The 18,214-nt window shown below is 47.0% G+C and overlaps 1 protein-coding gene across 1 annotated transcript in view; it reads left to right on the forward strand.

Moving 5' to 3' along the window:
• Positions 1-18,214, forward strand: part of SEC14L5 (SEC14 like lipid binding 5) — a 112,906-nt gene that overhangs the window by 87,014 nt on the left and 7,678 nt on the right. Inside the window, 7 exon segments of the mRNA XM_070761698.1 lie at positions 2,137-2,198; positions 2,200-2,226; positions 12,874-12,944; positions 13,234-13,405; positions 14,355-14,489; positions 15,349-15,486; positions 17,277-17,522. Coding sequence (XP_070617799.1) covers positions 2,137-2,198; positions 2,200-2,226; positions 12,874-12,944; positions 13,234-13,405; positions 14,355-14,489; positions 15,349-15,486; positions 17,277-17,522 — 851 coding nt within the window.

Raw genomic sequence — 18,214 nt, forward strand, 5'->3', positions numbered from 1 at the left:
GGCAGCATTTATGCTTCTGGCAGCACCCGTTCACCTAGCTACCCAGCCTGAGGTGGGGGGGTGACCCTGGAAGGAGAACATGGGAAACGCAAAGCAAATTGTCATCCCAGCAAGCGACACTGGTAAAGTTGTAAGTCGAGGATTTTACAGTTCACTTGAACGATGATTGTTCAAGCCACTCCCACCTGATCACATGCCTGGCAAGCCACTCCTACCTGATCACATACCATTAAGCCACACCCACAAAATAAGCCATACCCACAGTGTGGCAGTAAAAATTTTGGCTGCCCATTACTGGGCCCACATATAATGATCCAATGAAACTGATTTATTGCTAAATAGCTTATGCACAGAAATCTTCTCAACAAACACCACCAGCTTGGAGTTAGATAAGAGACAATGTGATTCAAAGAAAGTTGGACTTGGTTCATTTGTGGCTACGTAGGGATTCTAGGCGGATCCTCTTTTTAACTCCGCTCTTCTGCCTCTCCATCTCCTACAGATTTCTGTTGCAAAGACTTTTGCAAAAATACATGTAAAACTAATTCCAAAAAGAGCCAGGAATTTTTTAAAAATATAGTCTTTTATCATGACAAAGGCCCAGTGTCTACAAGTCTGTAATTTCTATGGTCAATATGAACTGCAATGTAGTCATTTCACACTGCAAAACCTGGCCTTTCTACATTGATGTCTGACCCCAAAGACAAACCAGGAGATCAACTTTATGGGAAAGCTAAAACTACTGCCATTGGTCTAAAACAGTGATGGCTAACCTTTTTTCCCTCGGGTGCCGAAAGAGTGTGCATGCATGCTATCGCACATGTGTGAGTGCCCAAACCTATAAATTAATGCTGGGGAGGGTGAAAACAGCTTCTCCCACCCCCTAGAGGCCCTTGGGAGGCTGGAAATGGCCAGTTTCCCAACTTCTGATGGGCCCAATAGGCTCGTGTTTCACCTCCCCAGGCTCCAAAGGCTTCCCTGGAGCTGGGGGAGGGTAACAACTCCTTCCCCCATCCCCCTGGAGGCTCTCTGGAAGCCAAAAAGGCCCTCCCAGAGCCACTGCGAGCCAGAAATCAGCTGGCTGGCACACAACACACGTTGGAGCTGAGCAAGGGCAACAGATCGTGTGCCAGCAGATATGACTCGGTGTGCAATCTGTGGCACCCATGCCATAGGTTCACCATCACTGGTCTAAAATGTTGTAGGGCCATGATGGTGAACCTACGGTGGTGCAGTGGTTAAAAAGCAGTACTGTAGGCTATTTCTGCTGACTGCTGGCTGACTGCAATTTGGCAGTTCAAATCTCACTAGACTGAAGATTGACTCAACCATCCTTCCGAGGTTGGTAAAATGAGGACCCAGATTGTTGAAGGCAATATGCTGACTCTGTCACCCGCTTAGAGAGGACTGTAAAAGCACTGTAAAGTGATATATATGTCAAAGTGCCATTGCTGTTGCTGCATTGCAATGTTCTAGGCCCATGATGGAGAATCTACGGCACGTGTGTCAAAGATGACATCACCCCAGGTCAGATCTCCATGGCATTTCTTTCGTGAGCTTGTTTCCCTGCAAAAGACAAAAAAGAGGCTCACAAAAGAACCTCACATTCTCATCTGGTCCATTTCCAAATAGTATTTCCACCCCCCAGCTTAGTGGTAATTCTCAATCTTTTTTGAATCCACCATACAATATGGAACGTATTCATTATTCTATAATACAAATTATAGAATACAAATCTAATAAATAATAATAATAATAATAATAATAATAATAATAATTATTATGATGATGATGCAGCACACCAGATATATATTAATCAGGTATACAGTTAGCCCTTGACTTACATCAAATTTGGCTGTAAATCACTTCCCCACCCCATTCTTTCCTCTGTACTTTTAAGTTTTACTCTCGGTAATGATGTATATCAAAAGTGTCAGTCAAGGTTGTGTGCTCAAGGCTCAGCTATTGTGGGAAGAATCTTTAATTTCAACAGTAAGTTGTGTGTGTTGTCACAAGCTGGCAGTCGAATGTTGGACAAACGCTGCAAATTTTTGGGTTTCTGGAAGCTTATTCCATCTTTGAGGACAATTTTTTTAAAAATTCGGTTTCTTTGTTCCTTCTTTTTTTGTTTCCAAGATGGAAGGCCCCTCTACATCCTTCGCCTTGGGCAAATGGACACCAAGGGTCTTGTGAAGGCTTCTGGGAGAAGAATCGCTTCTTCGCCACGTGAGAAACACCTTTATGTTAAAAAATTTAATTTAATTTAATTTAATTTAATTTAATTTAATTTAATTTAATTTAATTTAATTTAATTTAATTTAATTTAATTTAATTTAATTTAATTTAATTTAATTTAATTTAATTTAATTTAATTTAATTTAATTTAATTTAATTTAATTTAATTTAATTTAATTTAATTTAATTTAATTTAATTTAATTTAATTTAATTTAATTTAATTTAATTTAATTTAATTTAATTTTAATTTTTTATTCAAAGCTTTTGTAAACTTCTGAAAACTCATCTATGTCACTAGGCATGGGGAAATTAATATACCCCTTAGCTATTATAATTCATGTATGGTTTGCTTGAGTTGCATGATTATTTCCGAGTCTTCGGAGAGGGACGGCATACAAGTCTAATAATAATAATAATAATAATAATAATAATAATAATAATAATAATAATAATAATAATAATTATTATTATTATTATTATTATTATTATTATTATTAGGGTTTTTTAAATTGTTTTTTAACTATTGGATTTGTATATTGTGTATTGTCCTGTTGTGAGCCGCTCTGAGTCCTCGGAGAGGGATGGCCATACAAATCTAATAAATTATTATTATTATTATTATTATTATTATTATTATTATTATTATTATTATTATTATAAGCCGTCCATCACCTGACGGATTCTGGGTGGCGTACAGCAATAAAAACAATATACATTAATTTAAAAACCCAATATTAAAAGACATTCATCCATCTATCATTAATTGCTTCAGGCCGGAGCGAAGTGCTGTTGCTCAACAGGCCCAGGCCTGCCAGGAAAGCCACGTTTTTTAAGGCTTCTCAGAAGGCCAGGAGGGTGGGGCAGTGCGAATCTCTGGGGGGATTTGGTTCCAGAGAGCTGAAGCCGCCACAGAGAAGGCCATCCCGGTGGCCCCACCAGTCAGCATTGCTTGGTTGACAGGATCCGGAGGAGGCCAACTCTGTGGGTTCTGATTGGTCGCTGGGAAATGTGAGGCAGAAGACGGTCCCGTAAATAATCTGGCCTTGTCAAACTAATAAAGTTAGTTTTGACAAAGGCCCTTTCTCAAGGGGCTTCTGGCCAGGGGAGGGCCTCTGGTGGTTCGGGAGAACCTCTAGCTAAGATTCTGTGCAATTTGAGGAACGCTCCAAATGCCACTCCTGACTGGTCCCGCCCACCCCTTCCCACTCCTCCCATGAGTCCCCATGTGGCCCATTTTGGATGCAGGTAAGTACAGGGAGCGCACAGAGACTCGGGGTGGTGTGAAAAATGGGCATACTGGAAGTTCAGGAAGGCAAAAAATGGGCCGTTTCCAGCCTCCAGAGGGCCTTCAGAGCCTGGGGAAGCCAGTTTTGCCCTCCTGGACTCGAGGAAAGCCTCCTGAGCTCAGGGAGGGCAAAAATGCCCCTACCCACCTCAGATCATGCCTGATTCTGAAGAGGATGAGCCAGGCCCCTCAGGGTACCCTGGGCCAGGCGAGCTTTAAGACTAATGAACTTCAACTCCCATTCCTGAACTAACATGACTGAAGGATTCTGGGAATTGAAGTCCACAAGTCTTAAACTTGCAAGGTTTGGAGACCCCTTGCACCCCTAATCCCTAATCCAGGGGTTTTCAAACTTGATAGCTAATGAACTTCAACTCCAATTCCTGAACTAGCATGACTGGAGGATTAATGGTGCAAAGGTCTCCAAACTTGGCAACTTTAAGACTTGTGAACTTCAACTCCCATTCCTGAGCTAGCATGACTGGAGCAGGAATTCTGGGAGTTGGCCCACAACTCTTGAAGCTGTCAAGTTTGAAGTTTGTAAAAATTGTCCATGGTTGTAAAAAGTATACATGTTTGTAAAAAGCATTCTACTTCACTGGTATTTTATTAAATAATATATCACTGCACCATTTGGTTCAGAATGCTTTTTTCCTTGTTTTGCACCTCTAAAATTTAGGTGCGTCTTATATTCTGAAAAATACAGTAATTCATAACCTTAGCTCTTTGACGTGTGATGTCACTTCCAGGCATTATAAAGGCAGAGTTGTGGGAAATGGGGGTGTGGACTCTCATGGAAGAGAGTCCACATGGAAGAGCTGAGAAACTGTGGTGTGCTTGAAAAGAAATTCTAAAAATCATGATCGCTATCTCCAAAGACAGTTCTGTGCAGGATTTCTATGCTAGCAAAAATATTTGGTGAGCTACTGCCTCTGTTTTGAGTATTGAGAAGGGGTTATCTAAGGCAGTGTTTCCCAACCTTTTTTGAGCCGCAGCACATTATACATATTTACAAAATCCTGGGGAACATTGAGCGTGTGTTTGTGTGTGTGTTGTGTTAAAAAAAAGTTTGGACAAAAAAATATCTCTCTTCCTCCCTTTCGCTCTATTTCTCTCTCTCCCTCTTTCTCTCTCTTCCTTCCTTCCTCTTTCTTTCCCTCTCTCTCTCTCCATCCCTCTTTGTTTCTCCCTTCCTTCCTCTTTTTTGTTCTCTTTCTCTCTCCCACCTTCCCTCCCTCTGTCTTTCCCTCACCCTCCTTCCCCCCCCCTCTCTCTCTCTTGCAGTCTTTCTTTCTCTCTCCCCCCTCTTCCTCTCTCTTTCTTGCTATCTCTTTCTCTCTTTTTTGCTTTCTCTCTCTTTCTCTCCCCCTTCTCCCTCTCTCTTTCTCTCTCTTCCTCTCTTGCTATCTCTTTCTCTCTCTTTCTCTCTCTCTCTTTCTCTCTTTCTCGTACACCATGCCGCAGCAGCGGCATTGGGCAGTAGCCATGGGGCAGTGGCAGGGTGGTCAGCTGTGAGGCGGAGGTCCAGAATGGAGGCACCGACTGCGGCGGCTGGACATGTTGCTAGATGCCGTACATGCTGGCGTTGTGCTGGGCATGGGCTTGGGGCTGGAGCCTCTGGCCCAGCCAGCAGGCAAGTGCCAGCCACGCAATGCCAGCATGTACGGCGTACAGCAACATGTCTAGCCGCCGTCGTAGGTGCCTCTGTCCTGGAGTTCTGGCTCGCAGCCAACCACCCTGCTGCTGCCCAGCGGCTACTGCCCGGTGCCGTTGCCGCCGCCGCCCTCCCACTGCCGCTGCCCTCCTGTCGGGCCCCAAAGCTTATCTGCTGCCGCCGCCAGGGAAACTCCAGCCGGGCGGGGTGCTGCAGCTGCCGGAAAACTTGGAAGGCGCAAAGAAGGAAGCTCAGCTTCCGGTGTCACAACTTTTTGCTCTTCGTACTCTCAGCAAAAAGTTGCGAGACCAGAAGCTGAGCTTCCTTTTTCGCGGCACACCTGACCATGTCTCGCGGCACACTGGTTGGGAAACACTGATCTAAGGAATGTGATAACAACTGAGTTTGGGGCACTTCCCAGACCCAAAGTCAAAGCTGTTTTTTTAATGAGATAGAATTCTGCTTCTCCATTGCATCTGGAAGGAGAGTCCAACATGGGTATTACTCCAATCCTATTGGTAGAGACTGAGTTAGATTTACATATTAATCTAGCACCGCCCCCTCTACTCTCCCCATGAGCCAGTTTTAAAAACTCAGTCAATGAGTAGAGACATACTGAGTTGTAGCTTAAGGTTTAATAAACAGGAATTGTGAATAAATTGTTATTACCGTTTTAATCCTCTTTTCTTTGTTTTCCAGGGTGAAGACACAGGAGGATTCAGACGGTCTGGGGTCTCTGCCCTCAGCGGGCACCACCCCCAACGATCCTTCCCAGGGGTTTTGTATTCCCCCAGTGGGAACACCCCGTAGGGGAGCAACCAGCCTGGGGGTCCCTGGCCTCCGAGGCCATACCGAGGCTGTCAGCCGAAGGTGGGGAGGTCCGCCCTCCCCACTAGGAGGCTAGATGCCGGCTCGCAAGGCAGGAAACTGAGCGCCTCACAGCTGATGAGGCAATGGGAGCGGCGTGCCGCTGGGAAAGCCGCCGCCGCCGCCGAAAGCGCCGCGGCCATCAGGACCAGACGGAGGTCACGGCGAGATGGAAAACCAGCCCCCCGGGAGGCCAGGACAAGGCGGGAAGGCCTCAGGGTCGGAGGACCCGGACGGCAGCCCACGGAGCCGCGGAGGCTGGGCGCCACCATTTTGGGGAGTGCTGGTGCGGCGAAAGCGTCTTTTGGGCGCGAAATTGGCTGGCGGTCAGGCGGAATTGGCACGAACGGGCTGAGATGTCCTAGTGCGCAGGCGCAGAGCCCGGGAGACTGAGGGCGCCATTTTTTCTGGCTATTCTGACGAGGTGGGCGAGAAACAAGCTACCGGAGGTCAGACATCAGGAAAGCCTTAAATTCCAGTGACTGGCACTTGTGAGTACTATGGAGGAGAATCAAGGGAAGGATCCCCCAAGCTCTCCTGCCCCTTCTAAAGAAAAGACCAAAGGGAAACCTAAGGAGAAGGCCAGGGCTCACTCATCTGCCTCATCTGCTTCCATCAAAGAGGCTGAGAAGCGCATTAAGGCGCTAGAAAAAAAGCTGGAGGCAGCTTTGCAATCATCCCCAGTGGGGCTCCCTCTGGCTCAGAGGCATTCTACAGACCCCATCTCACCCCCAACTACCTTCGGGCCTACAGGGGTTGAAGCAGAGGGAGATTGGTCACCAGACCGGCAGTTCCAGCCCCTGCCTCCGAGCATGCCTTCACCCAGCACATCCTGGGCTAGAACAGGGTCAGTACAATCAGACCTATAGGAGCGACCGCGGATCCTTTCAGGACAGGCCGAGAGGCTATCACCAGTCCAGGAGACCGTTTCGCGGTAACACCCAAAGAGGGTTCAAACGCACGAAGTGACTCGGCTGCGCCCCAACCCTTAGGAGGCAGGCTACAGGGCTTCAGCAGCGTCTGGCAATCAACCTCCTCCGACCAAGGGGCCCTAGCCACAGTCACGCACGGGCTCAAGCTGGAGTTCATCCAACCACCGCCCAGCCGCTTCTTACATTGCCCGCTAATAAAGGACACTATAAAGAAACTACAGCTGCGCAGGGAGATTACACACCTGCTCGACATCCGTGCTATAGAACTGGTTCCGCAGCAGGAGGAGGGCAAGGGGTTCTACTCCATGATTTTCATCGTGCCCAAATCCTCAGGAGGCTGTCGGTTGATCCTCAACCTAAAGCAACTGAACCTCTTCATAAGGTACCGAAGGTTCAGGATGCATTCGCTGCAGACCATTCTCGCTTCCATCCGGGAACAGGACATTTTAACATCCATCGACCTCAAGGAGGCATACCTGCACATCCCTATTCATCCGGAACATCGCAGGTTTCTCCGATTTTACACCGAGGGACGACATTACCATTACAGAGCAATGCCGTTCGGCCTGTCATCGGCCCCACGGACGTTTACGAAGCTCTTGGACGTATTGACCGCCAGCTTAAGAGCAAGATCCATCAGACTCATGGCCTACCTGGACGATATTATCATTTTGTCCAGGTCCAAACTGGCGGCAGAGAGAGACCTCAACGAGACAATCCGTACACTGGAACTCCATGGCTTCACAGTCAACGTGGAGAAAAGCCAGTTGGTACCTACTACCAGGCTCCTACACCTAGGAGCAATCATAGACACTCAGGAGGGCACAGTGTCGCTCTCACAGGAGAGGCAAGACAACATCAGACACTTGATATCCAGTGTTCAGCAGGGACCAGTTCCATTCTCACTGCTATCAAAGATACTAGGAACCCTAGTATCCGCCATTGGCATAGTTCCTTGGGCCAGGTTCCATATCAGGACACTGCAATGGTTCCTGCTCCCTGCTCAATGGACCAAGGTGAGCCATTGTCACAGGAAGGTTCATTTACCCCAGAAGGTCAGAGACTCATTAAAATGGTGGACGTCTGCCGCGATCAGCAGAGGATCTCCCTTCCAGACAAGGGATCAGATCATCTTGACCACCGATGCCAGTCTTACCGGATGGGGTGCCCACATTGGAGCTCACCTGGCTCAGGGCCTGTGGACAGCAGAGGAACTCACTTCAATCAATATAAACTTTCTGGAATTGAGGGCAGTATTCCTAGCTCTACAGACATTTGCGCCCTTAGTACATCAACAGCACGTGTTGGTTCTCACGGACAATGTGGCGACCAGGGCCCACTTGAATCATCAAGGGGGTACACGGTCGCAGCGTCTCATGGAAGAAACAGAGGCACTATTCCGCTGGGCCGAACAACATCTACGGTCCCTAGCAGCGGAACACATCGCGGGAATCAGCAATACACAAGCGAATTGGCTGAGCCGGTCCACATTGGATCAGTCAGAGTGGAAGCTGGACCCGGTCATTTTCCAACAGGCAGTGATGCGGTTTGGTCTTCCGATGGTGGATCTTTTCGCCAGCTCCCAGAACACCCAGCTTCCGAGGTTCTTCACTCGATTCCCGCAGCCAGGAGCGGAGGAAGTCAACGCTCTCCGGACATCCTGGCCGCCCGGACTACTTTACGCATTTCCGCCAACGAATCTTATATCACGAGTAGTGGAGAAACTACTACGAGAGAGGGCGGAGGTGTTGTTGGTAGCTCCACACTGGCCTCGACGGCCGTGGTTCTCCGACCTGGTGGCACTATCGATGTCACCCCCTTGGAGGATCCCGGACCACATGATATCCCTCAGTCAAGGGGAACTTCAACATCCCGATCCCCAGTGGCTTCAACTGACCGTTTGGCACTTGAACGGGTCAGGTTACGAGGATTGAAGCTACCAGAGAAGGTCATAGACACTATGCAGGCTGCAAGGCGTCCATCTACTTCTCGGATCTATCAGACAACATGGGCGGCCTTTTGCAGTTTCTGCGACAAACAAAATATCAACACTGAACAGGCGTCGGTCATTACAGTTCTGGAGTTCTTACAGACTGGTCTTGATCGAGGACTAACACCCAACACTCTGAAACGACATGTGGTGGCTCTCGCGACTATGATACGAGTGGAGGGAGTTCGCTCCTTGGCTTACCATCCTTGGGTGAAGGATTTTCTACGGGGAGCAACAAACCAACACTCTCTCCACCGATTCGGAGGTTTCCCTCGTGGGATCTTACATTGGTTCTCAGAGCCTTGACTAAACCACCGTTTGAACCTATGAGATCTATACCGTTGAGACTATTGTCACTTAAAACAGCCTTCCTAGTGGCCATTACGTCAGCGCGGAGAGTGTCAGAGTTAGCGGCCTTATCGGTACGACCTGACCTCTGTGTCTTTTATCCAGACCGAGTAGTGCTGAGATTGGACCCTTCATTCATTCTGAAGGTCAACTCAGAGTTTCATAGGAAACAAGAATTGATTCTTCCAGACTTTTGCACCCACGGCAGTCATCCGTCGGAATTAAGGTGGCATAAGATCGATGTACGCCGTGCGGTCAAGATTTACATCAGACGCACAGAAGCCTTTCGGAAATCGGAAAAGTTGTTTGTTTCATTTGCTTCGGATAAAGAGGGACTTGGAGTGTCATCAGTGTCCATTAGTCGTTGGATCAGGGAATGTATTGCGGAGGCATACAAGGCCCGTAACCAACCAGTACCACCAGGAGTGACTGCTCACTCAACGAGGAGTGCGGCGACCTCAGCGGCCTGGGCTACCCAGGCGTCCATAGATGACATCTGCAGGGCTGCAACGTGGTCGGCACCATCAACTTTCATACGACATTATAAGTTGGACTCCTTTGCCTCAGCAGAGGCGGCTTTTGGGAGACGTGTTTTACAACGAGTTTGTTTATCTCCAACGTCCCTGGCAAGACCTTCTCCCTCCCATGGGCCGTAAATCTCTGGTATATCCCATGTTGGACTCTCCTTCCAGATGCAATGGAGAAGAACCGTTGTACCTACCTGAACGGTCTTCTCAGTGCACTGGAAGGAGAGTCCAAACCCACCCAGTATAGTTATGGGTACAGGGACGCCGGAGTGGTCAGTTTATCAGTTATGGGTTGTTATAATAAAATTTGGTTATCCTCTTACTATGGTTTCTTTCGTTTTTAAAACTGGCTCATGGGGAGAGCAGAGGGGGCGGTGCTAGATTAATATGTAAATCTAACTCAGTCTCTACCAATAGGATTGGAGTAATACCCATGTTGGACTCTCCTTCCAGTGCACTGAGAAGACCGTTCAGGTAGGTACAACGGTTCTTCTATGCTACTTTTAAAATATGCATTGCATTCATGTATCCTGCTTGAGTGAAATAAACAGTTTTATTACTGAGAAATGATTTTACGGGGATTGGAAATTATCGGAAGTCTATGGACAGAACACCCACTGTGGTGCAGGAAGCTAAGCCATGCCCTCCAAACAACCGGGCAGAAAACCGCTTACTAAATATTTTGAAGCCCACCCCTGCTTCTGGCAACATCTTTATCTTAAATGAAGAGTCTTCAGAGAGGGGCGGCGTACAAATGCAATAAATTATTATTATTTATTATTATGTGCCCACATTTTGAAGGTGCCTGAACTCACAAACATTAAGAACTATGCAGTGCAGGAATGCAATCCCGGAGTCTCTGTACATGGTCTTCACAATGTCTACCAAACAGACCTTTTTTCTAATGCTACTCCCCCCACACACCATCCCCTCCCTGCAATTCCTCCCCCCACCCTCCCATTGCATATGGCACATTGGCAGCAAGTGAAGTAAGACCCAGCGGGATGGCAGTCTTGACATTGTGGGGGGAAATGTTATGGGTATAGAGTGTAGAGTATAGAGTTTAGAGTATAGAGCCAGGAGTGGCGCAGCCGGTAGAGTTTTGTACTGCAGGCCACTGAAGCTGACTGTAGATCAGATCTCACCACCGGCTCAAGGTTGATTCAGCCTTCCATCCTTCCGAGGTGGGTAAAATGAGGACATGGATTGTGGGAGCAATAGGCTGGCTCTGTTAAAGAGTGCTATTGCTAACATGTTGTAAACCGCCCTGAGTCTAAGGAGAAGAAATTGAATAAACAAACAAACAAACAAATCCATATATCTTATAATTGACCAGAGAATTCTGGGAGTCAAAGTCTATATCCCTCAAAGTTGGCTGAAAAATTCTAGAAATTGAATTCCACACATCTGGTTGGGGAGTTGAACAGATTTTCTTAATATACTGTACAAAGTAAAGTAACATTCCTTGACTTATCTCTCTCTCTCTCTCTTCTCTCTTCCTCCGTCCCTCTCTTCTTTCCCCCTCTCTCTCCCCTCCATCCATCCTCTCTCTTTTTCTCTCTCTCCCTTCCCCTTTCTTCCTTCCTCCCTCCCTTCTTCCTTCTTTCTCTCTCCTCTCCCTCCCTCTTTCCCTGTCCCCCCTCCCTCCATCTCTCCAGTGTACAGATCAGAAACAAAGTGGTACATTTTCTGGCTCACAGATATCATAACTCTGCACTTTTACCTTAGCAATAATTTCCGAGTTTTCATATGGAGAGTTCCTCCCCTTCCTCTTTCCTCTCCTCTCCTCCCCTCCCCTCCTCGCCTCCTCCCCTCCTCGCCTCCTCCCCTCGCCTCCTCCCCTCTCCCTTCCTCTCCTCTCCCCTCCTCTCTCCTTCTCTCCCCTCCTCCCCTCCTCCCCTTTCCTCTCCTCTCCCCTCCCCTCCTCTCCCCTCATCTCCCCTCCTCCCCTTTCCTCTCCTCTCCCCTCATCTCCCCTCCCCTCCTCCCCTTTCCTTTCCTCTCCCCTCCCCTCCTCCCCTCATCTCTTCTCCTCTCCCCTCCTCCCCTTCTCCCCCTCCTCCCTCTCCCTTCCTCTCCCCTCCTCCCCTCCTCTCCCCTCCTCCCCTTTCCCCTCCCCTCCCTCCCTCCCTCCCCTCATCTCATCTTTTCTCCTCTCCCCTCCTCCCCTCCCCTCCTCCCCTCTCCCTTCCTCTCCCCTCCCCTCCTCTCCTCCTCTCCTCTCCTCTCCCCTTCTCTCCCCTCCTCCCCATTCCTTTCCTCTCCCCTCCCCTCCTCTCCCCTCCTCTCCCCTCCCCTCCTCCCCTTTCCTTTCCTCTCCCCTCCTCCCCTCCTCCCCTCACCTCTTCACCTCTCCCCTCCTCCCCTTCCCCCCTCCTCCCTCTCCCTCTCTTCTCCCCTCCCCTCCTCCCCTCCTCTCCCCTCCCTTCCCCTCCTCCCCTCATCTCTTCTCCTCTCCCCTCCTCCCCTCCTCCCCTCTCCCTTCCTTTCCTCTCCCCTCCCCTCCTCTCCCCTCCTCCCCTTTCCTTTCCTCTCCCCTCCTCTCCTCTCCTCCCCTTTCCTTTCCTCTCCCCTCCCCTCCTTTCCTCTCCCCTCCTCTCCCCTCCTCCCCTCCTCCTTTCCCCTCCTCTCCCCTCTCCTCCTCTCCCCTCCCCTCCCCCTTTCCTCTCCTCTCCCCTCCCCTCCTCTCTCCACCTCCCCTCCTGCCTCCCCTCCTCTCCCCTCCCCTCCTCCCTTTTCCTTTCCTTTCCTCTCCTCTCCCTTCCCCTCCCCTCCTTTCCTCTCCTCTCCCCTCCCCTTCTCCTCCCCTTCCCCCTTCCCTCCCCTCCTCCTCCCCCCTCCCCTCTCCCATCCCAACTTTCCTTTCCTTGAATAACTCTCTCTCTTCCACCAACTGCACAAGGCAAAGAGATTAAATGATTCTGTTCAAAAAATATGCATCAACTATGAGATCTGATCAGTACGCCCAAGACCTCTAACTGAGGAATATTTTCATATGCCACATTCCAAACCTTTGCTTTTGTTTCCCTTTTAGGTCTTGTCAATTAATGAAGAGGGACAAAGAAGATGTGAAGAAAACACCAACCTCTTAGGCCGTCCCATCTCGTTAGTATGCATCTCATTATGCAAATACAGATCAACATGAAGGATCAGTCAGCAACTGGCTAGGTTAAAGAGACCCCATCCCGTGCAATAACCTCATTCAACAAATTACCTTTTTCACACTTCAGATAAAATGTAGGGAAATTGGAAGAGTATTCTGAGTGGCATTTGTGAAAACTCTCAAAATTTGACATTAAGGAAGTTGGCCAGATCCTGTACCTTGAGGACTAGTGAGTAGAGGAATGCCAAGTTTACACATTGCAAAAAACATCTTGTTTCTCTTCCCTTTCAGATCCTGGACCTGTTTAGTTGACCTTGAAGGGCTGAACATGCGTCACCTCTGGCGTCCTGGTGTAAAAACTCTCCTTAGGATTATTGAAGTGGTTGAGGACAACTATCCAGAGACTTTAGGGAGGCTGTTGATTGTGCGAGCACCAAGGGTATTCCCTGTTCTTTGGACTTTGGTGAGCAACCCTTGACGTGCTCTTTCAAGGTTTAAAAAAAAACAAAAACCCAGCACATTTAGGAAAATCATTTTTAACCAATAAATACATGCTACTACTAGACAATTCCTTGGTCCAAATTTGTTTCTAGAATGGTTGCAACTTGTTTTAGCAATAGCATTAGCACCTGGACTTATATACCACTTCATAGTACTTTACTGTCCTCTCTAAGCAGTTTACAGAGTCAGCCTCTTGCCCCCAACAATCTGTGTCCTCATTTGACCCACCTTGGAAGGATGGGAGGCTGAGTCAACCTTGTGCTGGTCAGGATTGAACTGCTGGCAGGCAGCAGAGTTAGCCTGCAATACTGAATTCTTACCACTACGCATGGTGGAAGGAAGGGAGGGAGGAAGGAAGGAAAGGAAAGGGAAAAGGAAGAGCAATAGCACTTATATACCACTTTACAGTGCTTTACAGCCCTCTCTAAGTGGTTTACTGAGTCAGCCTATTTGCCCCCAACAATCTGGGTCTTTATTTTACCAACCTCAAAAGGTTGGAAGGCTGAGTCAACCTCGTGCTGGTCAGGATTGAACTCCTGGCAGTCCGCAGAGTTAGTCTGCAATGTTGTAATTCTAACCACTGGGCCACCACTGCTTTTTTATGCATTATTTATCTTTTGATTATGACTCCTCTTTCCATTGTAAATTTCATTTTAAAGATTTACACAGTGAGGGAGGACAGAGTTCTTTTTATATCTTTTTTATTTTGTAAATGGGAAAAGGGTGAAACTGCAAAAAATATTTATTTGGAATTAAAAAAACAGTTTCTATACTTCAAAGCTTAGGGTCTAAGTTAAAATAGCAAAGGATAAGTTTATTTTGGTTTCTTGGGAAAGTATATATTGAAAGGATTATGAACTATTTAAGAGAACAGGTGATTAAACAGCAGCATTTTCTCCTATCAATTTTAGGTGAGCCCCTTTATCAATGAAAACACCAGGCAAAAATTCCTCATTTATAGCGGCAACAACTACCAGGGTCCTGGAGGACTTGTAGATTATCTGGAAAAAGACGTGATTCCTGACTTCCTTGGAGGAGAATGTGTGGTATGCTTGGATAATGTCTGTAGTATGTAACAATAGCAATAGCACCTAGACTTAAATGCCACTTCACAGTTGCTTTACAGTACTCTGTAAGTGACTTACAGAGTAAGCCTATTTGCCCCCAACAATCTGGGGCCTCATTTTACCCACCTCGGAAAGATGGAAGACTGAATCACCTTGAGACAGTTAGATCGAACTTCTGGCTATGGGCAGACTTAATCTGCAATGCTGCATTCAAACCACTGTGCACCATAGAAGAAAGAAAAAGAGAGGGAGAGGGAGAGGGAGGGAGGGAGGGAGGGAAGAAAGAAAAGAGTGATAGCATTTAGACATAGTGCTTTTATTGACTTCCTACTGGAAAGCTGAGTCAATCCTCAGCCTGGTGAAATTTGACCTGCCAGCAGCTGGTAGTCAGCAGAAGTATCCTGCAGTACTGCACTCTAACCACTGTGCCACCACAGCTCTTTGGTCCAAATATTCTTTAGTTTGACCTTCTTTGAATTTTGCCATTCTTACCAATGGTTGATGAGATAAATATATAACAATCCTAAAATTTAGGAGATCCATAACCATATATCTTGCCAGTTGGCCATTGAAGTGGGTTGGACGTTGCCTTCTTGAGATCTTCTTGTATTCCTTGTAATCTTCGGTGGTGGTACTAACTGGTCTTCCTTTGGTCTTTGTCCAAAAAGAGTCAGTCTGATCAAGAATGATTTTTTTCCTTTTGAGTTTAGAGAAAATTTCAGAAGAAGCTTTCATAGCTGTAGACCGAAGATCAGGAAAATAAGAGGTCTTCCTATTTGAAATGTCAACATTTCCAAAGGTATCTTAGCTGATTATCCATTGTCCTCCTCAACCACAGTGTAATGTGCCAGAAGGTGGGCTTGTCCCCAAATCTCTGTATCAAACCGAGGAAGAGTCCGAAACCGCGGATCATATTCGTCTCTGGACGGAAACCATCTATCATTCTGCAAATATTTTCAAAGGGGCTCCCCAGGAGGTAAGGCCAAAGAGCACCTTCTGTTCAATGGAAGGTACAGTAGATATCTTCTGCTTTTCTAGGCCACCCAGCAATGACTTGATTAAGATGCTGGAGAAACAGGAAAGAAAAAGAATTTTATTTCCCCGTATTCCTAGTGTCCTCCTGTCCCTTCGATCAGTAATGGGTTGCTACAGGAATGGGGGGGGGGGGGGGACATGGGAGCTTATTCAGAGGAGCAAGGCGAGCACTTTCACCAAGACATTATGAACTTTGAACACCGTTACCAAGGACAATATAACGAAAATATGATGGGCGACTATATTTGGGGATTGATTCGTGAAACTGATTTGCACTATAGTCGTAAATCTCGGAAAACCGCACACTTCTGAACAGTTTTTGGTAATCTGTGTAAATTTGCAATGCATATAATGTTTTTAGTCTGACTGTATAAATGAGAAGATGCAAAATCATCTGTTTCTAAAGTAAAAATGCATAATTTTCGTTGTCGTGGTCACAAAAGCAAAGTTTTTGATGAATGCAAGCAATTTTTAATTTGATGTAGACATAAGCAATTGGAATATAACATTGAAAATCTGGGAACAAAATTTGTGTTACATAGTGTAATGTAACAACTGCAACGATTCACTTAACAACTGTAGCAAGAAAAGACGTAAAATGGGGCAAAATGCACCTAGCAGACGTCTCATTTAGTTGCAGAAATGTTGGGTTCTGTTTAGGGTCATAATAAGTGGAGGACTTCCAGCATAGCAAAAAGTCTAGGGGAAACAGATGTGTAAAACCGAAGTGTTTCTCTGAAAATCCTAAACATGTGGCTTGGCAGTTCCGTACTTCAGAACAAATTAAACTTTGTTTTATTTAGGGGGAGTTAGTCTGAATCTTTCTCATGGCCCCTCAGCCTCTGGACTGAGATGACCCTCGGAAATTGCTCTTGTGTTGTCCGCCCCATCAACATGGGCCTGTTAAGATATTCCAGCATGCTGCCTACAGCTGTACATGTGCTCTGATTTCATTTCATTCAATCAAACTAGATTTCATTGAGGTTCACATTACGGTTGTGTTTGACCTCGGGGAGGAGGGTGTGACTATGGTGGGCGTGGCCTGCTCAATGTCACTCATATTGAGAAGGGGCACCTGTGGTGGCCAAGTGCTAAGACTGGACTTCCCTCAAACCCTCCCTCGCTCTCATTATAACCTCCCTCCCTCCCTCCCCTCCCTTTCCTTCCTTTTCATTCCTCCCTCCCTCCCTTCCTTCCTTCCTTTCCTTCCCTCCTCTTCCTCTTCCCCTTCCCCTTCTTTCCTTTCTTTTCTTTTCCTTTCCTTTATTTTCTTTTCATTTTCTTCCATTCCCTTCTTTTTCCTTTCCTTCTCTTCTCTTCTCTTCCCATCCCTTCTTTTCTTTTCCCTTCCCTTCTTTTCTTTTCCTTCTTTTTCCTTCCTTCCTCTCTTCCCATTTTTTCTTTCCTGTTTTCCTTTCTCCTTTGCTGTCCTTTCTTGCATACTTAAATTTCTTCTTCTGTTTTGATTTTAGTTTGTTTTGCTAGCCCTCTGCCAGCAAAAATGGAGCTGACAGGGGAGGCATTTGTGGGCCCCTGCGCCCCGTTTTCAGCCATGATAGCCCACCTTTTCAGCCACATCAGCCTCCTACAGCCCTCTGCCAACCAAGTAGATTTAGTAGGGGGTGGAAAAAACCCACACAATGTTGACCAGATCTTAGAAGGTTTAATTTTATCAGCAACCTCCCTGAAGAAACTGGCCGGACATAAGATTTTTTCTGTCTTCTAATCTAGATCGTTGTAGAGATCCTGGAAGGTGAATCTGTGATCACTTGGGATTTTGATATCCTCAAAGGAGACGTGGTGTTTAGCCTCTTCCATTCCAAACGAGCCCCTGAAACTGTCCGGAAGGAATCTGCCATGCCAACCCCTTTGACATCTGGGGAAAACGTACAACTCATTGGCAAGAATTGGATCCTGGGAGTGGATTACAGCCGCATGGAGACTCCCTTGGTCTGCCGTGAAGGCGAGAGCATTCAGGTGAGATGGTCTCTTACCCCCCAAAATGGTTCTGAGCCTGATCATGATGAAAAAGCAAGCTGTACTGAGCCAGCTCCCAAATATACTGTACTAGGGAGTCACCATCAGTGAACTGCTGGACAAGACGACTTGGTCTGTTGTGTGAATGTTGGATGGTTCAAGTGGGAAATTGTGGTGGGTTGAACATGTTCTTTCAGATTGTTATGTATGTTGAGACTGGTTTTTGGCATCATACGAATTTCGTTGCATGGGTACACTGTGTATATACATACAATGAGAATAAATTATTTATTTATTTATTTATTTTTAAATATGACCAACCCTCTGTAGTTAAATAAATGTTTCCTTTATTAGGAGACCCAAAAGCCCTGGCAAATAGTCTGTCTCTCAGCGCAGGCTAACAAATCCATCCATTCAGAAGATAAGTCCACCACACCTATTCATCTCCACTCCCTCCCTGCCTTTTATCCTGAGAGCTGGGATGGGGCTTCACTGGCAGCGGTGGCTCTTCTGTCCCAAGGACCATCCCATAGATTTCCACTGCTCTCCTCTGCCTTCTGAGCATCGTGCATCAGGCACTGGATCCAGTTGTTCCTCTTCATCAGCCACCTCTAGACCTGGGGTCTGTTGACTCTCCTTCTGAGAGCTGATGGACGGCCCAGGCTGAGTCTCTCTCTCTCTCCCTGCCAGCT

This window comes from Erythrolamprus reginae, chromosome 9 (genome assembly GCF_031021105.1).
Source record: "Erythrolamprus reginae isolate rEryReg1 chromosome 9, rEryReg1.hap1, whole genome shotgun sequence".
NCBI classification, from domain to species: Eukaryota; Metazoa; Chordata; class Lepidosauria; order Squamata; family Dipsadidae; genus Erythrolamprus; species Erythrolamprus reginae.